Here is a 26,216-nt window from a genome sequence, read left to right on the forward strand (position 1 = left end):
AAAAAAGCTAAGTAAAAGCAACATACTGTATCTCTTTAGTAAATCTAGCACTGCAATGGTAGAATGAAGCATATGGAATGGTAAGTACAATTCAGATTTAGCTTCTGGCCGTGTGTGGAGTATGGCTAAAGTAATCTACTGTTTTTGTTTGTTTTTAAAATATAGTTATAGTACTATTCGGTACAAATCTACAGAGAAGTAAATCCCATTGGTTTCAGTGGAACTTACTCCCACATAAATTCATATAGTATTGCACCTCAACACATGTATTGACTACAATCCTAACAACACTCACTAGGGAGTAAGCCCAATTGAGCTCAGTGGGGCTTACTTTGGAGTAAACATGCGTAAGATGGTGCTGTTAGTTTAGTTTTGAGAATTACATTCATGTCTGAAAACAAGGCATTAAAAATAAATTGGATTGCATAGATAGTTTCAGTAGATTGTAAGGACATGGATTAATCTGAAGTCTTTTAGCCTCCAAAAAAGATAAATACTTTGAAAATTTAACATTTAAAATGTGTAGTTAAAAAACTTTGTAAAGTGAACCTCTATGTTTTTTTTAAAAAAAGGTGTTAACCTTCATGATTTTGTCAGGATTTAGAAAAGCAACTTAACAGAATGTAATGCTATGAAGTAACAGCTTGTTGCCTTTTCATCATTTGGTATCTGTTAATCATCTTAAAATAGATATAATACTCCAACCTAGTAAATAAGCCCACACAATTTTACTAACTTGCAAAAGTTTTTATTAGTCTGCTGGGGACTGGTAGAGAAGAAATCAAAAGTCCAGTTCCTCTTCCACCAGTCTGTTGGGGAGAAAGGAGCTGCCCTCCTCCCACAGCCTACTTGTTTTCTGTATTAGGTGCAGAAGATGGATGGTGCGCTCCATCCTTCCTCCTCCAACTGCACTGCCTTGTGGCTTCTGACACATGCTTAAATAGATGGATGTAAAAGTCTTTAATCCTTTTTAGCGAATCATTTATTTTATGTACCTGTGGTATTGTACTACTAATGTTATAGCCAACACTATACATTTTTTAAAAAAAGTTTGAGCAAAATCATGATAGATGGCCAATAGCAGCTGACATTTCTCAAAATGGTGTGAGAGTAATACCTATAATTCTTGGAAATCCTTAACTTTGTATTAATAAATGGGGACTACCATGGGTTGTTACTGTCCTTTGAAAGTATCTGGCACTAGTCATTATTTAAACCATAAGTGACAGATTAAATGTTGATACAATCTAGCAAGTCTTAAATGGGGCAAGGAGCCTTTTCAATAATTTTTGTTCACAATGACTTGAGCAACTTCTCCCAAAGTGCTATCATCGCCAGAGTTCCAGTCTTTCATCGCTGTCTTGATAAATCTACAAATGTCATGGGAACATCATTTTGTAATGCTTGGGGGGGAACCCAGAGATGCATGCACTAAGCTGGAGCTGTTAGAGGCAAGAAGGCTTCCTTTAGAAAATGGAAGTCTTGTCTAAATGTGGTGAACAAACAGGAACACAAACTTTGGCAAATGAAATGCAAGTACAGTAAGGCCCCACTCATACAGCAGGTTAGGTTCCAGACCCCCGCCGGAAAGCGAAAACTGCGGAAAAGCGGATCAGCTGTAGCGTGGGGGTCTGGAACCTAACCCGCTGATCACACCAGAGGAGGAGGAGATCAGATCTTCCCCTCCTCAGGCGCGATCAGCTCGAGCGGGAGTCTGACCGCCCCTGAGGAGGATAAGATCAGCTGTAGCACGCTACAGCTGATCTTCCCTTCTTCTGGCGCGATCAGCTGGAGTTCAGCGAGCTCCAACACCCCCTCCAGCTGATTGCCCTGCTGGCACTGTATTAACAGAATGCTGAAAAGCGGGGTGCCGAGAAGCGGGGCCCTACTGTAGACAATGAAATGAAATGAACTGCTTTCACATTGCTAAAAACATAGACGAAAGACAAAAAAATCTTTAAATACATTGGTAGTAGGAGACCAGTTAGGGAGGTGGTTGTATCCTTGGAGTAAAAGGAATCAGTGCTAAAAGAAGATAAGGAGATAATAGAGAAGCAGAATGCTTTCTTCACATCTGTCTTCACAGTGGATGGAAGATACAGAACAGATCCCTGTACCTGAACTAACTTTTACAGGAAGGGAATCTGAGGAACTGAGGCACATAGTGTGACACAAGATGAAGTTCTAGGCCTTAGTGACAAAATAAAAATTGACAAATCACCAGGTACAGATGGCATCCACCCAAGAATTCTAAAAAAACCCCTCAAACATGAAATTATTGATCTTCTAACAAAAATATGCAACTTGTCCCTAAGATCAGCCTCTTGAGGACTGGGAAGTGGCCAATGTAACACAATTTTCAAAAATGGATCTGGGGGGATCATGGAAATTACAGATTGGTCATCTTAATGTCTCTTCTGGGAAAACTGGTGGGAAGCATTGTTAAAGATAAAATAACCAAGCATATAGAGCAACAAACCTTGCTGAAACAGAACCAGTTTCACTAACCTATTAGAGTTTCTTGAGAGTGTCAACAAGCATATAGATAGAAGTGATCCACTTGACATTGTGTACTTGACCTTTCAAAAAGTTTTCAACAAACTACCACAGCAAAGACTCCTGAATAAGCTTAGCAGTCATGAAATAAGTGGAGAAGTCCTCTTGTGGATCAGGAAGTGGTTAAAAAACAGGAAGTAGAGAAATGGTCAGTTCTCCCAATAGAGGGGTGTAGAAAGTGGAGTCCCCCACCCCCAAAAGGATTTGTTTTGGGACCTGTGTTTTTTAAGTTGTTCATAAACTATCTAGAGTCAGGATGAGCAGTGAGGTAGCCAAGTTTGCTAATGATACTAAATGGTTCAGAGTGGTTAAACCAAAAAGGGATTGCGAACAGCTCCAAAGGGATCTCTCCAAGTTGAGTGAATAGGCAGTAAAATGGCAAATACAATTTACTGTAAACAAATGTAAAGTGATGTATGTCTGGGCTCATGGGGTCTGAACTGGTAGTGAACGACCAGGAACAACCCCTTGGGGTCATAGTGGCTAGCTCGACGAAGACATCACTGCAATATGTGGCAGCTGTGAGAAAGGCAGATTCCATGCTATGAATCATTAGGAAAGAAACTGAAAATAAAACTGCCAAGGTCATAATGTAATTATACAAATTATTGTGTGACTGCACTTGGAGTACTGTGTACAGTTCTAGTTACCTCACCTCAAAAAGGATATTGTAGAGTTGGAAATGGTTCAGAAAAGATGAAGGGGATGGAACAACTCCCGTACAAGGAAATGTTGCAGCATTTGATGCTTTTTAGTTAAGAGAAAGGGTGAGTAAAAGGAGACATGATAGAGGTGTATAAAATTATGTGTGGTGTGGAGAAAGTGGTTAGGGAATGCTTTTTTCTCTCCCTCATAACACTAGAACTCGGGAAATTCAATGAAGCTAAATGTTGGAAGATTCAGGATAGACAAAACTAATTACTTCACACAGCATATACTGTAACTATGGAATTTACTCCCACAAGAGACAATGATGGCCACCAACTTGGATGATGGATTTAAAAGAGGATTAGACAAATTCGTGGAGAATAAGGCTATCAGTGGCTACTGTAAGAGGCAATATGCCTTTGAATACTAATTGCTGAAAGTAAGAGGAGAGAGTGCTGTTGCTTTCAGGTCCTGATTGTGGGTTTCCCACAGGTATCTGGTTGACCACTGTAAGAATAAGATGCTGCACTAGATGGACCATTGGCCTGATCCAGCAGACTCTTACGAGTGGGCAGTGCAGAACCTGCTCCAATTCATTTTAATGGGACTTATGCAGAGAACTTTTTTCGTGGGTTGTTTCCTAAGAGCCTAAACTGCGAACTTCCTATTTCAACATAAGTGCATTGGATGGAGCATATTAGTATCACAGCATCACACAGCATTGTCCTGTTCTGTTAGTTCAGTGAAATATATAGGTGTCTTGAAAGCACATATTCCACGTCAAGTATTTAAGATCAAGATGTCAGAATCCCAGGCTTAAATAGAATTGTGCCATTGTTGGTTCCATCCCTCCCCCTGCTGGTGCTTCCCAGAGATTAGATTAGAGGTGGCACCAGATTTGCCAAATCTAAGTATTGCAAATAAAACATAAAGCTAAGCAGTCAGATTAGGGTCTTTTCATCTAAAATAAGGGGGTCTCACTTCTGTATGGTCTGGACACTGATTTCACTCAGTAAGGGTCTTCCACTGCCAGGATCTAAAATTATTTTACAAGCTATAAAGGCTGAAAAGTAGCTTCTTTTTATATTTTTCTTTTTTTGAAAAAAGGAGATAAATCCAAATAGAGAGTGCATTTAATTAAATAGTAAAAATAGAAATTATTACTTTCATATGTTTTTAGGACACCTGTTTTGCTCAGTAGTATTTTATACATTCAGTTGATATAAATTCTGTATGCCCAGTCCTGCATGAATGAACCCTTCATGATTTGTCAGCAACTTCCTGAAGACAGAATAGGGATTCTGAAAGCCATAGTATATTACTACATATTTGGGGATTATAGTAAATTTACTTAGTGCTTGAGGTAAAAAGCCAGTGTTCCATAAAAGAATTTGAGGAGCACATTGCTAAGAACATAAAAACCAACAACAAAAAATTCTATAAATACATTCAAAGCAGGAGACCATCTAGGGAGACAATTGGACCCTTGGATGATAAGGGGGTCAAAGGTGTACTAAAGAATGATAAGGAGATTGCAGAGAAGCTAAATGAATTCTTTGCATCTGTCTTCACAGTGGAAGATATAGGGCAGATCCCTGAACCTGAACTAACATTTGCAGGAAGGGATTCTGAGGAACTGAGACAAATAGTGGTAACGAGAGAGGAAGTTCTAAGCTTAATGGACAATATAAAAACTGACAAATCACCGGGCCTGGATGGCATCCACCCGAGAGTTCTCAAAGAACTCAGATGTGAAATTGCTGATCTGCTAACTAAAATATGTAACTTGTCCCTCGGGTCCTCCTCCGTGCCTGAGGACTGGAAAGTGGCAAATGTAATGCCAATCTTCAAAAAGGGATCCAGAGGGGATCCCGGAAATTGCAGGCCAGTTAGCTTAACTTCTGTCCCTGGAAAACTGGTAGAAAGTATTATTAAAGCTAGATTAACTAAGCACATAGAAGAACAAGCCTTGCTGAAGCAGAGCCAGCATGGCTTCTGCAAGGGAAAGTCCTGTCTCAGTAACCTATTAGAATTCTTTGAGAGTGTCAACAAGCATATAGATAGAGGTGATCCAGTGGACATAGTGTACTTAGTCTTTCAAAAAGCGTTTGACAAGGTACCTCACCAAAGGCTTCTGAGGAAGCTTAGCAGTCATGGAATAAGAGGAGAGGTCCTCTTGTGGATAAGGAATTGGTTAAGAAGCAGAAAGCAGAGAGTAGGAATCAACAGACAGTTCTCCCAATGGAGGGCTGTAGAAAGTGGAGTCCCTCAAGGATCGGTATTGGGACCTGTACTTTTTAACTTGTTCATTAATGACCTAGAATTAGGAGTGAGCAGTGAAGTGGCCAAGTTTGCTGACGACACTAAATTGTTCAGGGTTGTTAAAACAAAAAGGGATTGCGAAGAGCTCCAAAAAGACCTCTCCAAACTGAGTGAATGGGCAGAAAAATGGCAAATGCAATTCAATATAAACAAGTGTAAAATTATGCATATTGGAGCAAAAAATCTTAATTTCACATATACGCTCATGGGGTTTCTTTTGCCAGAGTTTGTGTTCTTTTTTATTTTCTTCATTCGGACAAGACTTCCATTTTTTGAAGGAAGACTTTTTGCCTCTAAGAGCTTCCTTGACTTTGCTCGTTAACCATGCTGGCATCTTCTTGGCCCTGGCGGTACCTTTTCTGATCTGCGGTATGCACTCCAGTTGAGCTTCTAATATAGTGTTTTTAAACAACTTCCAAGCATTTTCGAGTGATGTGACCCTCTGGACTTTGTTTTTCAGCTTTCTTTTTACCAATCCCCTCATTTTTGTGAAGTTTCCTCTTTTGAAGTCAAATGTGACCGTGTTGGATTTTCTTGGCAATTGGCCAGTTACATGTATGTTTAATTTAATAGCACTGTGGTCACTGCTCCCGATAATTAGGAAAGGTATTGAAAATAAAACAGCCGATATCATAATGCCGTTGTATAAATCTATGGTGCGGCCGCATTTGGAATACTGTGTACAGTTCTGGTCGCCTCATCTCAAAAAGGATATTATAGAGTTGGAAAAGGTTCAGAAGAGGGCAACCAGAATGATCAAGGGGATGGAGCGACTCCCTTACGAGGAAAGGTTGCAGGATTTGGGGCTTTTTAGTTTAGAGAAAAGGCGGGTCAGAGGAGACATGATAGAAGTGTATAAAATTATGCATGGCATTGAGAAAGTGGATAGAGAAAAGTTCTTCTCCCTCTCTCATAATACTAGAACTCGTGGACATTCAAAGAAGCTGAATGTTGGAAGATTCAGGACAGACAAAAGGAAGTACTTCTTTACTCAGCGCATAGTTAAACTATGGAATTTGCTCCCACAAGATGCAGTAATGGCCACCAGCTTGGATGGCTTTAAAAGAAGATTAGACCAATTCATGGAGGACAGGGCTATCAATGGCTACTAGCCATGATGGCTGTGCTCTGCCACCCTAGTCAGAGGCAGCATGCTTCTGAAAACCAGTTGCCGGAAGCCTCAGGAGGGGAGAGTGTTCTTGCACTCTGGTCCTGCTTGCGGGCTTCCCCCAGGCACCTGGTTGGCCACTGTGAGAACAGGATGCTGGACTAGATGGGCCACTGGCCTGATCCAGCAGGCTCTTCTTATGTTCTTAATAAAATAGAAAGCTTTTTGCTATGTAGTTCTAAATATTTAGAACTAAATTATTTTGGAAGCTCCCTCCTTTTTATCTTTTCCCTAGTATTTTGTAACATACATTCTGAAGCTTACCAGCAGGAAAACATTTATAGAACTTGTATCATGTTAGGTTATCTTAAAATATTTTTAAATGTTCTGCTTAAATGAAAACCAAATATGCCAAAACAAGTGGCATAGTTGGAATGCAGCTTCAAAATATGTATTTGAGATTTCAGACACTTGATATCTTTCCAGTGTAACTGAGTTAAGCTTAAAATTTCATAATAAGAATGAAAAAGACTTTGAATAGTCAGCACTGTTTCTGGATTTCTGAAAACAAAGAGAACCTTTGTCCTCTTGGAACTGATCCCAAAGCACGCTGCAGATCTTATGACTAGAGAATTAAGGTTAAGAAGTTCAGTCTTTCAACTTTAAGTTGATTCAAGGTTGGTGTTGGGTAATCAAGTAAAATATTCACTGGTTTTACTCCTGAACAGACTGGAGCTATAGTGTATATTCAAACTTATAAATAAGTAGTTTAGGCCTATTTCTTTTTTTCTTTGAATATAATAGCTAAATCCTCTGTGTATCTGCTTAGGTCGTTTGAACTACCCACATCCAGGAACTGACAATCTTCTCCTGTTAAATGGTAAGAGCTAATCTTCTAGCAATTATAATTATCTATTATCATAATAAGTTTGATTTTTTTAAAGAAAATGTACCTCTCTGTTCTATTATTAAATAATAAACATCCAAAAAGAACAGGCCTTTCTTTTCTTTTTTAGAACCATGACCATCTTCCACTTCTAAAAAGTAGTAGCTAATTTTACAACAGGTTTTTTATATCATTCTGTCATTTCAGATATGTTTCCTTCCTTAGTCTGCTTTCTCTAGAGAATGTCTAATGTTAACATCAATTTTTATAAGACACTGGGTTACATTCATTCTGGGATTTTAGGTTTTTTTAAATTGTTTTTAATGTTGTGTTTTGAAATAGTTGTAATGCACTCTGGGACCTTTGGGTGAAAGTCAGGTAATTGATGACGACGACGACGAGAATATACTTAGAGTAGACCCATTAAAATTAATGAATCTAAGTTAGACATATCCAGTAACTTCAATAGGTCTGCTCTGAATAGGACTAGTGTTGAATACCACCCACTAGTTTGTACCAATATATAACAATTTTTACTTTGTGGGTTTGAAATAAATGGGCTTTTCTGTGATAAATTGTACTTGCTATTAAAAAGATTTAGATTTAAGATACTCTTTGAGTGCATAGGATTGCAGCCTTACTTGAAAATAAGCCCTATTAAAATCAGTGGAGCATACTTCTGAGTAAACCTGGTTTGTGCTGTTAGCAAATATAATGAGGGCATTTGTAGTTTGATAAAAGTAGAATTTTGTGGTCTGTTGAACTTCTGCCATTCATGCCTTTATGAATAGTGAAGGGGGCGAGTTTGAACATTTCATGTAAGTGCAAGAAATGCAAAAACAAATCAAAATTGCCTTAACCATACAGAGAGTACATAGCCCTGTTATTTCTTTATCAGATATTATGTGCTTTCAAGTCATTTCAGCTTATGGTGACCCTATGAATCAGCAACCTCCAAGAGCATCTGTTATAAGTCACCCTATTCAGATCTTGTAAGTTCAGGTCTGTGACTTCCTTTATGGAATCAATCCATCTCTCATTTGGCCTTCCTCTTTTTCTACTCCCTTCTGTTTTTCACAGCATTATTTTCTAGTGAATCATGTCTTCTCATTATGTGTCCAAAGTATGATAACCTCAATTTCAGCTTTTAGTGATAGTTCTGGTTTAATTTGTTCTAACACACAATTATTTGTCTTTTTTGTGGTCCATGGTTTGCACAAAGCTCTCCTCCAACACCACATTTCAAAGGAGTTGATTTTTCTCTTATCCATTTTTTTACTGTCCAACTTTCGCATCCATAAATAGAGATTGGAAATACCATGGTCTGAATGATCCTGACTCTGGTGTTCAGTGATACATCTTTGCATTTGAGGACCTTTTCTAGTTCTCTCACAGCTGCCCTCCCCAGTCCTAGCCTTCTTCTGATTTCTTGACTATTGTCTCCATTTTGGTTAATGACTGTGCCAAGGTATTTATAATCCTTGACAGGTTCAATGCCCTCATTGTCAACTTTAAAGTTACATAAATCTTCTGTTGTCATTCCTTTAGTCTTCTTGACATTCAGCTGTAGTCCTGCTTTTGTGCTTTCCTCTTTAACTTTCAATAGCATTCATTTCACATCATTACTAGTAGTATGGTATCATCTGCATATCTTAAATTATTGATATTTCTTCCTCCAATTTTCACATCTCCTTCATCTTGGTCCAATCCCGCTTTCCGTATGATATGTTCTGCTTATAGATTAAACAAATAGGAGGAGTCTTAGTACGGAGGAACATGGGTGATGCCACCCCAATTTCAGTGATGATGGGTAGAGGGAAATATAGCCATGGGGATGTGGTGAATTACCGTAGAAGACGAGGGCAAGGCTATCTGCGCCTTGTTCCTTGCTGCCGCTCCTCTCATGGATAGGTTCCGCGTTGCTCATCTGCTGTGCCCACTGGCCTGTGTGTGTTGTTGTTTAACACCAGATAGGTACACAATAAGACCACTCTTATCCATGATTTGATTGTGGATGAAAGTACCAACTTGGTGTGCATTACTGAGACCTGGGTGGGTGAGCTGGGAGGAGTTGATTTGACCCAGCTTTGCCCACCTGGATACTCAGTGCAACACCAGCACAGGGACAGGGGGGGAGGAGTTGCTGTGGTCTACAGAACTTCCATCTCTGTCACCAGGAAACCACTCTGTCTTGGAGCTGGCTGTGAGGGCCTGCACCTGGTGTCGGGCCGAGAAGATAGTAAACTAGGGTTGCTGCTGGTGTACCGTCCACCCCGCTGCCCAGCAGCTTCTCTGACTGAGCTGGCAGAGGCTGTCTCAGCTGTGGTGTTGGAGGAGCCCAGAACGATAGTGCTCAGTGACTTCAACGTCTATGCTGAGGCTGCCTCTAGTGTTCCGGCTTGGGACTTCATGGCCTCCATGACGACCATGGGGTTGTCTCAAGTTGTCACTGGCCCGACGCATAGGGCAGGACACACCCTTGACATGGTTTTTGCTCCAGATGGAGGAAGGGGTGGTCTGGAGATAGGGGGGGTGGATGTCACCCTATTGTCATGGTCAGATCACTTCCTGGTGAAGTTCAGACTTATGGCTCCGATCCTTCCCTGCAGGGGGGGTGGACAGATTAAGATGGTCCGCCCCCAGAGTGTAATGGAATCCACTGGATTCCTGAATGCCCTGGGGGAGTTCCCAGTAGATAGAGCAGGTAACCCTGTTGAAGCCCTTGTCACACTGTGGAACAGTGAGGCACATCGGGCTCTTGACACGGTTGCCCCCGAGCGCCCTCTCTGGCATTGTGGAGCCCGGTCTGCACCTTGGTACACCAGTGAGCTAAGGGCAATGAAACAGGCTGGACGACGGCTAGAGCACAAGTGGCGAAAGACGTGCTGTGAGGCTGATCAGGCACAAGTAAAACATCATAACCGTGCCTACTGTGTGGCGGTGAGGGCGGCAAAGAAGGCCCACTTCTCTGCCTCCATCACATCCTCAAGCAGATGTCCAGTGGAGCTTTTTCGTATTGTCAGGAGTCTGTTGACATCAACTTCAGGAAATGGAGTTTTATACCCTTCGGAGGCCCACTGTGAATTGTTTACTAGGCACTTTGAGGGTAAAGTTGCTTGCCTCTGTAGCAGTCTTTATGCCCCCTCTACATCTACTGTAGTCCCCAATGAAGTGTCCAGTGCAAAGTCTGCTGCAACTTCTTGGGAACGGTTTCAGTTGATGCGGCCTGATGATGAGGGCAAGGTGCTTGCGATGATGCAGCCAGCAACGTGTCCTCTCGACCCTTGTCCTTCTTGGCTTATTAAAGCTTGCTGAGGGGGGTTGACTGAGTGGATCTAGGGTGTGGTCAACAAATTATTGCGGGAGGGAGTGGTTCCGGGCACCTTGAAGGAGGCGGTGATCCGACCACTCCTGAAAAAGCCCACCCTGGACCCATTGGTTTATGACAACTACCGACCGGTTGCAAATACCCCCTTTTTAGGGAAAGTGATTGAGAGGGTTGTGGTGCAGCAATTTCAAATATTCTTGGATGAAACAGATTATCTTGACCCATCCCCGTCTGGGTTCAGGCCTGGTTATGGGACTGAATTGGCCTTGGTCACCCTGATGGATGACCTTTATCGGGAGAAGGACAGGGGGAGTGCGACCCTGTTATTCTTACTTGATCTGTCAGCGGCTTTTGATACCATTGGCCATGGTATCCTTCTGGGCCGACTTGGTGAGATGGGTATTGGAGGCACCGTTTTACAGTGGTTCCGATCCTATCTCCAAGGTCGCTCTCAGAGAATAGCATTGGGTCACTGTCTTTCGGCCCCCTGGCAATTGTGCTGTGGAGTGCCGCAGGGTACCATCTTATCCCCCATGCTGTTTAACATCTATATGAAGCCCTTGGGAGCGGTCATCAGGAGATTTGGGGCGAGGTGTCAGCAGTATGCTGACGACACCCAGCTCTATCTCTCCATAACATCTGAATCGGGAGAGGCCGTGCAAGCCCTGGACCGGTGCTTGGACTCGGTGGTGGGCTGGATGAGGGCCAATAAACTGAGTCTGAATCCTAGCAAGTCGGAGGCGCTGTGGGTTGGTGGTTCCCGAGTTCGGATAATTGGTCAGTTGCCTGCTTTGGATGGGCTTGTACTCCCTCTGAAAGAGCAGGTCCATAGTCTGGGGGTGCTCCTAGATCCATCTTTGTTGCTTGAGGCCCAGGTGACCTCTGTGGTTAGGAGTGCCTTTTACCAGCTTCAGCTAGTAAGACAGCTGCGGCAGTTTCTGGACCGGGATAGCCTGACCACTGTTGTCCACACACTGGTAACCTCCAGGCTGGATTACTGTAATGCGCTCTATGTGGGGCTGCCCTTGAGGTTGGTCTGGAAGCTTCAGCTAGTGCAAAATGCAGCGGCGAGACTGCTCACTGGAGCAGGATATCGCCAACATGTCACCCCGCTGCTGAAGGAACTGCAGTGGCTGCCCATTTGCTGCCGGGTCAAGTTCAAGGTTCTAGTTCTGGTGTACAAAGCCCTATACAGCTCGGGACCAGGATACCTGAAAGACCATCTTACCCCTTATATACCCAGCCGATCACTGCACTCTGCAGGTGAGGGCCTCCTGCAGATACCACCTTATCAGGAGGTTCATTCTGTACAATATAGGAAACGGACCTTTAGTGTGGCGGCACCTACCCTGTGGAATTTCCTCCCTTTAATTATTAGGCAGGTACCATCTCTGCTATCTTTTCAGCGCCTTTTGAAGACTTTCCTCTTCCAACAAGCCTTTTAAGTTGAGACCTATCCCAGTCTGCGTCTGTGTTAGAATTGTGTTTAATATGTCTTTTAATATCTTTAACCCTTTTTTAAAATATGTTTTAAAAGTTTTTTTAATGTTTTTAACATTGTTTTGTTTTTAATGTATTTTAAGGTCTTTTTATGACATTTTAAAGTGTTTTTAGTGTCTGTTTGCCACCCTGGGCTCCTGCTGGAATGAAGGGCGGAAAATAAATAAAATAATAAATAAATAAAATAAAATAAATAGGGTGATAAAATACACCCCTGTCTCACACCCTACCAATTCTGTCCTTACAATAGTCTCTTGTCCAGAATATAGGTTGTTGATCAGAACAATCAGATGCTGTGGGATCCCCATTTCTTTTAAAGCATTCCATAGTTTTTTATGATCTACAAAATCAAAGGCTTTGCTGTAATCTATAAAGCACAGAGTGATTTTCTTCTGAAATTCCTTGCTCCGTTCCATTATCCAACATATGCTCGCAATGTGATCTCTGGTGCCTCTCCCCTTTTTAAATCCAGCTTGGACAACTGGCATTTCTCGCTCCATATATGGTAAGAGCCTTTGTTATAGAATCTTTACTTTACTTGCATGGGATAGTAAGGCAATAGGTCTATAATTACTGCATTCCCTGGGATCCCCTTTCTTTGGAATTGAGATGTATATTGAGTGCTTCCAGTCTGTGGGCCATTGTTTTCTTTTCCATATTTGTTGACAAATATTTGTGAAAATTTGGACAGATTGTAGCAACCCTGTTGGTATGCTATCTTTTCCTGGTGGTTTGCTTCTTCCAAGCGTTTTAAGTGCAGCTTTCACCTCGCATTCTAAAATGCCCGGTTCTTCATAATACGGTTCCTCTGTGAATGAATATGTCATCCTTGCATCTCTTTTATATAATTCTTCAGTGCATTGGTTCCATCTTCCTTTTACTTTATCTTGGTCAGTCAGTGTGTTCCCCTGTTGATTATTCAACATCCCTACTCTTGTAAATTTCCCTTTGATTTTTCTCATCTTTTGGAATAGGGCTCTTGTTCTATCTTTTTATTATCCTCTTCTATTTCTGTACAATAATTATTGTAGTAGTTCTCTTTGTCCCTACAAACTAGTGACTGTATTATTGCATTTAGCGTTCTAACCATGTTTGTTTCCTTTTGCTTTTGCTTTCCTTCTATCTTTAACCATTTTAAGAGTTTTGTCCGTCATCCACTGAGGTCTTTCTCTCTTTTTAATTAGAGGTATTGTCTTTTTGTATTTCTCCCTGATAATGTCTCTGACTTCAGTCCGTAGTTCTTCTGGTTCTCTATCAGCTTGGTTTAAAGCCTCAAATCTGTTCTTTATTTGGTCTTTAAATTCTTCTGGGATGTTGTTTAAATTGTATTTTGGCGTTATGATTGCTTTGTTGTTTCTTCTTTAGCTTTACTCTGATTTTCAGTATTACCAGTTCATGATCTGTACCACAGTCTGCTTCTGGTCTTGTTTTCGCAGAAAGTATGGAACTTCTCCATCTTCTGCTACCAATTATATAATCAGTTTGATTCTTATATTGACCATTTGGTGATTTCCATGTATACAGTCATCTTCTTGGTTGCTCAAAAAATGTGTTTGCAAGAAACAAATTATTGGCTTCATAGAATTCAATAAGTCTCTCTCCTGCTTAATTTCTATCTCCTAAGCCCCATTTTCCCGTGATTCCTATTTCTTCTCTGTATACTACCTTTGCATTCCAGTCCCTCATGATTATCAGAGCATCCTGTTTTGGTGTGTGATCAATTTCTACCTGTACTTCTGTATAAAATCTTTCTAATTCCTCTTCTTCTGCATTTGCCATTGGAGCATAGACTTGGATGTTGTTTATGTTGATAGGTTTCCCGTTAAGTCTCATTTATATCACTTGCTCAGATTTTTCTGAACAGAATTTCTGTTGGGAATCTGGAGCATAGTATTCAGTGATTGTTTTACTTCTTGTTCAGCTGATTCCAAAAGGTGGTACTAGGGGAGTACAGCCCATCCCTTGCCATTTGCAATATGTAGTTTTGTGGAATTCAACATATAAACATAAGAAAGTGCCTTATACTGAGTCAGACAATTGGCCCATCTAGCTCAGTATTGTCTACAGTGTCTGGCAGCTACTTTCCAGAGTTTCAGAAAGAAGTTTTTCCCAGCCCTACCTGGAGATGCTAGGACTTGAATCTGGAATCTTCTGCATACAAAGTAGTTGATTTACCACTGTGCTATGGCCTTTCCACACCATGCTTGTCTCCATGCTCTTTAACATCTTCATTAAACAGTTTAGTGAGGTTGTCTGCGGGTTTGGAGTTGGATGCCATCAACTCCAATCAGTTCTTTCTCTCACGTTTTACCTTTATATTTAGCAGTGGAAGTGCTAAATTGGTACTTGGAATTACTAGTGGACTCCCAAATAAACTGAAGCTCAGTTCTCACAAGCTGGATGTCTTGTTGAGTGGTTCATCTGCACAGGGTAGTGGAGTTCAGTCTGTTCTGGGTGGGTTTGCTCTCCCTCTGAAGAATCAGCTTCACAGTTGGGAGAGCTCTTTGCGATTAGACACCCAAGTGACTTCAGCAGCTCAGAGCACCTTTCATTACTTGTGGCTGGTGCAACACCTATTATAATGACTGCCTTTCTCAGAGATTATCCATAGCCAGGGCCGGCTCCAGGCATGCAGGGGCCCTTGGACATCAGCTTGCCCTGGCCCCCCGGTGGGTCAGTGGGTGTGTGCGCACGTGCATACACACACACGTGGCCCTCCCACGTGCCCCCCCACGGCCCCCCTACCTGTCTGGTCTTTACCATTGCCCTTAATGAAGATGGCAGCCATGGTTTCCCTAAGGGGAATGAAGCCTCCGCCACCATCTTTGTTGATGGCACACGTGCATGCTACATGCACACACCTCTGCCATCAGCTAAGATGGCGGCAGCGGCTTCAGTACCTTAGGGAAGCTGCAGCCGCCATCTTCATTAAGGGCAATGCTAAAAAGCTGGCTGACAGGTAAGTGGGGGGCACGGATTGCGGAAGGGGAGTGGAGGGCCCCTCAGGGGCTCCTGTAGCTCCGGGGCCCTCGGGCCAGTGCCCAACCTGGCCGCCCTTTAGCACCGGCCCTGTCCATAGCCATGGTTATCCATCCCTGTTCATTTCCAGACTATACTACTACAGTGCCTTTGAAAGCTGACCAGAAACTGCAGTTTGTATAGAATGTAGCTGCTACATTACTAACTAGAACTAGATTTAAAGTTCATATCTTACTTTTGCCTAATGAGATATAGTAGCTTTTGGTCCATTTCCAAGCACAATTCAAAGTGCTGGTGCTTACCTTAAAGTCCTGCATGGTTTAGGACTTGAGTGACTCCATCCACATGAAGGAATGACTCCTGCTATATCAACCTGTCTATGTACTAAGATTATCTTCAGAGACCACCACCAAGGAGCCCCACCATGGTGACTGGAAAGAAGGCATTTCTGTTGTGGTGCTCCATTTATGGAACTCTTTCTAGGGAGGCTTGCCAATTTTAATGTTGTTTTGGTGCCAGGCAAAGACCTTTATATTTTCTTAAACTTTTACCGTCTGAAAGAGTTTTTATTGTAGACTTTCACTGCTACTTTTATCCTGCTCTTTTTATGATTTACTGTGTATTTATTCTGTTTTTAACTTTTGTAAACTGATAATGTTATAGAAGGATGGTATTAAATTTTGATAAAGGAAGTGTTTGCTTTAAAGGTTGGCTGTGAAGCCCAGACTAGTATTTTTGTCCCGTTTTAAATCTTGATGGGAACAGGATATTTTAATATAATTCTTACATTTTGATAGTCTTGCATTTTGTAAACATTTCAAACTGTACAAATTGCATTTAAAAATGCTACTATATGAAGATTATCTCCAAAACTAATTTAGACCAGCGTAAGTATTTTACAGATCAAATGAAAATTTACAAAACGTATCATCTGGATACTGGAATTCAAGAACTTAGGGAATGAGCAGCAGATGTTTGCTGCTGATTTTAAAAAAAATTGAGAAGGAAAGATCCTATAGATTAAACTATTTTTCCTGGAAAGTATGGTCTGATTTAAATTTACCATGTGGTAAGGTTTTCTACCACTGTTTTGTTTGGCTATATTAATAAAAATGTGGGGGGTTTTCTTGCCGTGTACTCTAATGTATGGTAAAAGGATGGAGGCCTTAATCAGTTACTAACACTTTTTCATTTTATGTGTGTTTATTTATATATATCTTCTCTTACCAAAGTAGCACTCCAGGCAGCTTTTCAGAATAACTGGTAAATTGATCATCTATATTAGTAATCTGTGGAAGGTAGGAATATATTTCCCTGAGCTATAGAGTTGCAAAGCTATAGTTGTCTTTTAAGGAACACCTTCTCTTCCTTAGTTTTTCTGCAGTTTTCAGATTTTAAATGTACAATTTATGATCCAAGAATATATATTTTAACAATTCCCAACAAGCCTTTTAAGCAAAGATCTTTACTAGTCTGCATCCATATTGGAATTGATTTTAGAAGTTTTAATTTTTTATCACTTGTGTTTTGCTGCCCTGGGCTCCTTTGGGAGGAATGGCAGGATATACATCTAATTATATTATTAATAATATGAAGGACAATTTAAACATTTGCAAATTTTGTGAGTTTTCTGTTTGGGTGCTTTTGTATAAGAACAGTCAGGGCACAATTCAACTGCTGTTTATGCTGGGCTAAGGGGAGTTAGATATTGCAGGCCCCTGGCTGAGCCAGCAGGGTCCCAGCTCTGCCATGCTCTGCTGGCAGAAGCCCCTCATCTTGGCTCAGCCACAGGAGAGCTGGGACCGTGCTGCGTCCGCCAGGGAGGCCTAGCCTGGCAGAAGGGGAGCTGGGAGATGGCAGAAAAAGGGATGTTCTGGGGGGGTGATGGAGGAGGGGCTGATGGGGGGACTTAGGCCACATCCAACTCATGTTCGGAGCGCTCCTGCAGGCCCCAATCCAGGCAAAAGTTATTCCAGGGGGGAAAATTTAATGACCTCTTTGAAATAACGCTATTATTAGTATGAATAAACTTTTTAAGATTGTGATGACATATTAACAAACTGCTTCTCTAAATAAGTATTTCAGCACACATTTAAGAAATAGACTTTCCTCAATTTACCACTTGGTAATCTGTGTTCACCCTGGATTGTTATAAAGTCCACAACAGTAATTTACTGTGCAAGTCAAATAAATTAAATATGGATACTGCTGACCTTATTCTTGCATTTATAAAGTAGTAACTATTTGCATTGACCTAAATATAGAATGGAAAATTCTATAACTGCTGCTGCATTGCAAGCAGATACCTGCAGCATTTTATTTCTGATAGAAAGTAGAATCATCTTTTCACATAGCACATGAAAGAGGAATACATAATGGAGGGGAGAGGGTTAAAACACAACTGTTGTTGTCGTCCTCCTACTTGCTTTCAACCTTTGCTGAGCAAGTGAGACACAGGATATGTCCCCTTGGCTGTTCCTGCTCAACCTTTGAAGAAAGTATGGCACACTGTGATCTCAGTACCTCTTATGAGACAACCAGGCCACTCAGTTGACTGAGTTGACCTTATTGCTTGAGCAACTGAGATTTATTTATTCATAGATTTTATATACGGTTTAACATAAATAAGTCTCTAAGCCATTTACACAAAAACATTCAGAAAAACATCAGTGACAGTTAGTGTAAAAATACTATAATAACATTCAAATGAGACTCTCTAACAACTAAGTAGAAACAGAATAAAAATATATATCATAACTAAAACTGAGCAGGACACAAAAGAAGAATTTAAAAATTAGAATTCAGAGTCCAGAAAAGCTTGGGTAAACATACATGTCTTTCAGAGGCATTTAAAGCTGGCAACTGTGTCCACCTCTCAAACCATGCAGGGGAGGGCATTTGAACAAGTAGGGGGTATTCGAAAAAGTGGGTGTTACCACCAAGAAGGCCCACTTCTTTTTTGTCACCAAATGACGATCAGTTGAATGTGAAATGATCAGTAGGATCTCTTCAGAAGATCTTGACTGGCTTGTTTTAACTGAGGGAAGAGGTCTGCTAGGTACCGTGGTCCCAAGTTGTTTAAGGCCTTAAATGTTAGCAACAGGACCTTGAATCTAACTTGGTAGCTAATAGGCAGCCAGTGGAGATTTTTCATCACTGGTACAATATGTGTAAAGCTGGGTGTCCTGCTGAGCACCCTAGCAGCTCACCGCCCTGAGAGCTATTCTGCTAAGGGCGGTATATAAATTGAAATAATAAATAAATAAATTTTGCACTAGCTGAAGCTTCCAAACTAAGCATAAGGATAGCCTCAAATGCAGTGCATTATAATAGTCTAATTGTGAGATTATCAGACCATGAACCACCATGGCAAAAGAGTCTGTCCAGGAATGGTCATAGCTGTTGAACCAACCAAAGTTGGTAAGGAGCTCAGTGAGCCACTGAAATCAGTTGGGTCTCTAGTGACAATGATGAATTTAGGAACACCTTCAAATTAAGCATCTGCTACTTCAGGGGGAGACCAACCCCATCTCGGACAACCCAGTTACCAGACCTGGGAACCACCCATCCATAAGGACTCTATTTTGTCAGGTTTCAGTCACAGTTTAGCCCTCATCCAGACCATAACTGCATCCAGGTACTGGTATGCATGGCCTCTTCTGATTCAGAGGTTACTTAGAAATAGAGGTGAGTTTCATAAGCATACTGATGACACCTCTGTCCAAATCTAATGACCCCTCCCCCCCATCAGTTTCATATAGATACTAAAGAGCAGTGGAGATAAAATCCTGTTCTGTGGCACCCTGCAGATCATCTGGTAGTGGGCTGAGGCATAATCATCCAATACTGTTCTCTAGAACTGACACTAAGTGAAACTACTGTAACATGGTGTCCCCAACACTTGGACATGGCCTACAAGAATACTGTGGTCAACAGTATCAAAAGCCACTGAGAGATCAAGGAGAATCAGTAGGGTCACATTCACTGTTTCCCTCCTGAAGAAAGTCATCTATCAGGGCAACTAAGCTAAGTCCCTCCCAAACCTGAGCCTGAACCCATATTTAAATGTGTCAGGAAAATCAGTTTTATCCAAGAGTGTCTGCAGCTGAACTGTTGCTATCCTCTTGATCAACTTGCCTAGAAAAGGTGATAGCATAAACCTCTGGTGTTTGAAGATTGTTATTTTTCCAAAGACTCTGCACCACTACCTATTTCAAGCCAGTGGGACCCATTCCAAGGAAGCATTTGCCATGTTTTGAATCCACCCACTCAATCTGCCATGGCTGGTACAAACCAGGCTGAAGGGCATGGGCCACGACAACATGCGATATGTTGCGTAGCCTCAGGCATCTTGTTCATATTCTCGGGAGTCGTCAACAGTTTGATTTTAGGTTAATGCAGATTCTTGTATCTTTTTATTATATGTATCCGCTTTTATTTGTAAGCCGCCTTGAGTTCCAATTTTTGAAAAAGGGCGGGGTAAAAATAAAGATAATAAATAAATAAAATAAAAACTAAAACTGATCCAACAAAATAGGACAAAATGGTTTACTGGACACCTCCAAAGATCAGCAGTAGTATTCAAGCCTGCATGAAGGTGGGCAATTTTATCCTCAAAGTGACTCCCAAAATGGTTACAGTGAGCTTCCAAGAGCTTCAAAACTGAGTTTACGGGGGTACTACTTGTAAAAACTCTGCTGGACAGCTACGTGAGAATATGATAGAGGCAGCAAAGAAGCTGTCCTTGTTGCCACACAGCAGGCACAATTATGTCGCCCTGGGCTCTTTCTGGGAGAAAGGGTGGGATATAAATTAAATAAATAAATAAATAAATAAATAATGTGCTGTTATGTCCTCACAAAGTGATGTGCTCCAGCAATCTCCTGATCAGCTTCATCACCTGGAGGTCCCCAGTAAACCAAGGAGCAGCCTGAGCTCCACATGTGTAAGAGGGCAGTCAGGTGTTGTTTGGCTTTATTGCTTAAGTAGCTGGACAGACATGTTCCTTCCCTGCTCTACTTCAGAGCGGCTTAGGTGGTGGCTCCAGCAACCAGGGCAGTGTTGGCTGATGCTCTCTTAGCCTTTGCACCCACTAAGTGCTCTTGCTGGTGCCCTCTGGCACCTTATCAGATCATTAGAACTAGGAATGAAACTGAATTATGCATTATCACCATTCAGGTTGAAGTATAATCACTATTACTAAGAGCAATTTTGTTGTTGTTTCTAGTTCTTAAAAATGAGGCATTTGATTTACAGTTGCACTTTGTCTCATAGTAGGGGTATTTTGCATAGTGATAGATTACTTGATTCTGTTCAGCACCTGCACAGTCTCGTCTGATTCAGATGTTATAGAGAGGTAGATGTGGGTGTCAATAACCAGTGATGCTTTGCCTCACATGACCTCTCCAAGACATTCAGGTGGAAGGAAGATGGGATCACTATTCCTTCAGCTACTGTTACTGAGCTGGACTCTCTCTTTGTCTTTCCTGGATCAACCTCCTGTCATTTTACAAGCTACAAAAACTTGCTTTGACACAGCAGGCCTTTTAAGGATGAGAATCTTGCAGTCCTTACAGGACCTACCATAAGCATCATATTGGTAACTTTTAATGAGTAAATCATAACCCTTTACTGCTTATAGGGGTGATGAACCTCAGGCCCAGGGGCTGAATGCAGCCCTCCAGGCCTCTCTGTCTCGTCCTCAAGGATCTCCCAGGCTGCATCCCCCTCACCAGGACACATCCCTCACTGGCCCTGCTCAATGCCCTCCTTGAGTGCTTCTGTCAGGCTAGAATGTGTCCTTCAGCTGTGGCAATGCCTCTTGCTTGCCTGGATGGAGAGGGACGTGTAGAAACCTCTGACTTTCATAAGCTTAAAATGCAGCCAAATGTACACAGGTAAGAGTGACACCCATTGTTCTGCCCACTTTTTGCCTCCAGCTCCATCAGCTTTTGCGTTTGGGCCCATCTGCCAGTAGCATGTGGCCCCTGGAACGTTGTCCATGGAGAAATGCAGCCCTTTGGCTGAAAATGTTTCCCAACCCTGGCTTAGACGTAGACAAGGTGCTTGTGATGATGCGGCCAGCAACGTGTCCTCTCGACCCTTGCCCTTCTTGGCTTATTAAAGCTTGCCGAGGAGGTTTGACTGAGTGGATCCAAGGTGTGGTCAATGCATCATAGCGGGAGGGAGTGATTCCAGCCGCCCTGAAAGAGGCTGTGATACAACCACTCCTGAAAAACCCCACCCTGGACCCATTTTTCTGCGACAATTACCAACTGGTCGCAAATACCCTCTTCTTACGGAAGGTGATGAGAGGGTTGTGGCGCAGCAATTGCAAGTACTCTTGGATGAAACAGATTATCTTGACCCGTTCCAGACTGGGTTCAGGCCTGATTATGGGACTGAATCAGCCTTGGTTGCCCTGATGGATGACCTTTATCGGGATCCCGAAGGACAGGGGGAGTGTGACCATGTTATTCTTACTTGATCTCTCAGCGGCTTTTGATGCTATTGAGCATGGTATCCTTCTGGACTGACTTGGTGAGATGGGTATCGGAGGCACTGTTTTACAGTGGTTCCGATCCTATCTCCAAGGTCGTTTTCAGAGAATAGCATTGGGTGATTGTCTTTCAGCCCCCTGGCAGTTGTGCTGTGGAGTGCCGCAGGGTACCATCTTGTCCCCCATACTGTTTAACTTGTTCCCTATGCTGTGAAGCCCTTGGGAGTGGTCATCAGGAGATTTGGGACGAGGTGTCAGCACTCCGCTGACAATACCCAGCTCTATTTCTCTTTAACATCTGAATCAGGAGAGGCTGTGCAAGCCCTGGACCACTGCCTGGGCTCGGTGGTAGGCTGGATGAGGGCCAATAAGACCGAGGCACTGTGGGTTGGTGGTTCCCGAGTTCAGATAATGAGTCAGTTGCCTGCTTTGGATGGGGTCATGCTCCCTCTGAAAGAGCAGGTCTGTAGTCTGGATCCATCTTTGTCAATAGAGGCCCAGGTGACCTCAGTGGCTAGGAGTGCCTTTTACCAGCTTCAGCTGGTAAGACAGCTGCGGCTGTTTCTGAACTGGGATAGTCTGATCACTGTTGTCCATGCACTGATAACCTCCAGGCTGGATTACTGTAATGCGCTCTATGTGGGGCTGCCCTTGGGGTTGGTCCAGAGGCTGCAGCTGGTGCAAAATACATCAGCGAGACTGCTCACTGGGGCAGGGTATCGCCAACATGTCACCCCGCTGCTGAAAGAATTGCACTGGCTGCCCATTTGCTACTGGGCCAAGTTCAAGGTTCTAGTTTTGGTATACAAAGCCCTATACAGCTCGGGACCAGGATACCTGAAAGACCGTCTTACCCCTTATATACCTAGTCACTCACTGCGCTCTGCAGGTGAGGGCCTCCTGCAGATACCATCTTATCAGGAGATCCGTTCTGCACAACATAGCAAACAGACCTTTAGCATGGCAGCACCTACCCTGTGGAACTCCCTACCCTTAAATATTAGGCAGGTGCCATCTCTGTTGTCTTTTCGGCGCCTATTGAAGACAATTAAGCCTTTTACATTGAAACCTTGTCCCAGTCTGTGTCTGTGTTGAAATTGCTTTTTAATATGTTTTTTAAACCTTTTTAAAAAAATGTTTTTAATCTTTTTTCTTTTTTTCTTTTTTAAGATGTCTTCAGAGCTCTTTTAAAGAATGTTTTTAAAGATGTTTTGTTTTAATTTATTTTAAGTCTGTTATTTTATAATAAACTAAGTTTATTTTTAGTGTTTTTGTTTGCTGCCCTGGCCTCCTGCTGGGAGGAAGTGAGTGGGTGAGTTAGTGGGTGAGTTAGTGGGTGAGTTAGTGTGTGTGCGTGTGCGTGCGTGCAGTTTTAAAAGCAACAAACAGAACTTCCCCCAAGCTTGCTCTCCCTATAAGGATTCCGTTAATCATCTAAAAAATATATGCACGTAAATGCCAGCCTCCTAATTTGCGCAAACTGTTAGTGAGAGCTGTGCTTAAACCACCGATTACCAATCCTGGGTCTCATCCTTATTTCTCCAAACGCTGTATCACCTGTGTAACTCAGGGAGACAGCCACTTTTACAAGCACTAGGACAGGCAGGACATATTATATCAAACAGAACATCACCTGCAGGTCCTGCAATATGATTTACGTCGTCGAATGCAAAAGACCAGGATGTCATACCCAATACGTAGGAAAAACCACAACTGACCTACGCGCACATTTTAGAAACCACAAATCGGCAATCTTAACAAAAAAGGTAGAGCAACCAGTTGCAAAAACATTTCAGCCTTGAGGGTCACAGCCTGTTGGACCTTTCTATAACAGCTATAGAGATGCCAACAGATCCAGCAGCATTGACTAAAAGGGAGAACCTTTGGATATACACATTGGCACCACATGGCCTGAACCTGGAGGACGGTACCAGCATCACTTAGCTTCCGCAAATGAAGTCCCTCTGAACATTGCCTCCTCAAAGCTCTATAACTGCCACCTTGGGAACAGCATTTGTATGTTAGCAGGTGATGAAGGCGGAAGCCGAAACGTTTTGATAATACAATAAAAACCTCTGTTTTGTACATCACAATTACGTGTGTGTGTATATGTGTGTATACATATGTGTGTGTGTGTGTGTGTGTATGGACACACACACACCCTGCTTAAACTCTCATAAGAGCTGTTTCCAGTCACAGTTTTGTGTGCCAGTCCTGAATCTGACACCATGTGATATTTTTTCCAAAGATCTTCCCAATTATTGACAACAATCCATGTTGGAGTAGAGAACCTTTTTTAGCCCACAGCCGTATTCTTTTCTGGGCAATCTTCTGGAAACTATGTTCCAGCGGTGGGTGGGCAGTGTAATAAATGTGAAATTTACCTTTGTAGAGTAAGCTACACAGCTCACACTGCCCTCCATCCAGGCAAGCAAGAAATATTATCAGACCTCAAGGACACATTCCCCAAACAAGCAAGGGTGATGTAAGGGAAGATGTCTGTGGGATGTGGCCTAGGGAAGAGGGAGTGTGGCTGGAAAGAGTTCCATGGGCCAGATGCAGAGGCCTGGAGGGTCACAGTTGACCCTGTGACCTTACGTTCCCTATTTTTATCAAAAAGTGATCCATGTACTTCATGGTAACAATTTCCAAAGGCATAGACTATTGCAGCATAAACAACAAAGAGTCTAATATTGCTTTAAGGACTAACACATTTATTTTGGCTATTTCATAGACCACAGTCCACTTAATCAGATGCATGAGGTGCAATCCTAATTTAGGATTACAATTTAATGTTAGACTTCATACATCTGATCTGTTGAAATGGACCGTTGCCCTTGAAAGCTTATGCCATAATGCATTAAAGTTTAAGGTTCCAAAATACTCCTTGTTGGTTTTATTCCACAGTGAGATACTGGATGATATTTTTTGCTAATATCTTGCATCCTGATGCACATGCTCAAGACAACACAGCAATCTTTGTTTTGACATGAACAAAGATGTTTAGCAGGTTGGTGTGCCAGAATATCTGCTTTAGTTATCTTGCTTGCCAGGAAATGCCAAGTCAGTGAGTTCCATTTTAACCTCACAGGCTGAGTCCAGAGGAAGGGCACCTGTCAATAAATGTCGAGATGACTTGGTTGCAAGAATTTTTAAAGGTATATGGAGTGTTTGAAGAGCCTTTTTTGCACATGTATGTTTGTCTATTAGTCAAGGTGAATTTTTTTAGCATTCATCTCTTGTGATAAACCCTCAAAGCAGCGGAGGCAACAGGCTTCTCTATAGCACCTTGCATTTGCCATGTAACAGTGCTGTCAAGGGACTATATGGCTTCATCATGGAGACAGCAGTATCATCTGACAGATTCCACCGAAACCTTTTGGTGCTAACCATGTTTGTCCACAACTGATTATAAGTGAATTTCCTTCTCATTTTTGCAGTTAGGCTCCATGTAAGTGCCTTCCACAATCTGCTGCCTGTGGTTATACTTCGTGGTAGTTCAGCTGTACCCAAGCTTTGTCACTAGATCACATTTGTGGCTTGTGAGGGGTGGTGATGAAGGTAATATTGTCTTCCCAGTGATGGTGGTGCTGCCCTCATCAGGATGGGATAAGGTGGCGGTGATGAAGTTGTGGGAGAGCTGTTTTGGTAGCAGTAGCTCTGGTAGCAGTAGCTCCACCACCAATCCAGCTCTCCTCTGGCCTTGTCCCATTCCATCCTTATCCCAACAATTCCTGGGAGGATACCACTGTCCCCATCCCCCTCACAAGCTCCCGCTGGTAGACATTGTACATCATGGGCATTTTAACTTGTAAAAGTTAAAAGATTAACTTGCCTGTAATCTGTGTTGTTGAACACTAGGGACATTTCTAGTCTGCTGGGGATGAATTCTGTATCTTGAAGACTTTTCTTTTATGAACATGGATACATACATACAATATATAAAACACTGGTACCTTATTGTAAGTTTGAGGGGGAACACAAATTTTGTTGCATCTGTAGTTTTATCAGTTATTTTCCTTTTTTATCAAACTGTTTTGTTGGTTTACTATTAACTGTTGGGTAAACTGCATTTCTGTTTGGGTGATAATCTTTGGAGAGAAAGGGTGTACAGGTGTGTGCATGTATGGCTGATGATCTTTCAGAGGGGAGAAGACTTTGGGGGGAGTGATGGCTGACAGAGGTGAAAGGAACATATTACTAGTCAGTTGAACAAGGGGTAGGTAATAAATTTGGGGAAAATAAATTTGGGGTGATCTTCCTATTTGTGGTGAATAAATTAATTTTAGAGAAACTAATATGAGGTGATTTGGATATATTAATTTGTTTGCCTTCTGTGAGATGGGTGTTCAGTTTGCCGTAGAAGCTGGGATGAAAGGAGTAGTTTTGT

The 26,216-nt window shown here is 42.1% G+C and overlaps 1 protein-coding gene across 4 annotated transcripts in view; it reads left to right on the top strand.

The window, feature by feature from the left end:
- The window catches only part of CPEB2 (cytoplasmic polyadenylation element binding protein 2), a 112,391-nt gene that overhangs the window by 35,149 nt on the left and 51,026 nt on the right, over window positions 1-26,216 (top strand). For all 4 annotated transcript variants that reach the window (XM_061583824.1, XM_061583826.1, XM_061583825.1 and 1 more), the window contains exon 4: window positions 7,464-7,514. In XM_061583824.1, the coding sequence (XP_061439808.1) occupies window positions 7,464-7,514 (51 nt within the window). The remainder of the gene's footprint in view (window positions 1-7,463; window positions 7,515-26,216) is intronic.

Source organism: Rhineura floridana, chromosome 9 (assembly GCF_030035675.1).
Source record: "Rhineura floridana isolate rRhiFlo1 chromosome 9, rRhiFlo1.hap2, whole genome shotgun sequence".
NCBI lineage: Eukaryota > Metazoa > Chordata > Lepidosauria > Squamata > Rhineuridae > Rhineura > Rhineura floridana.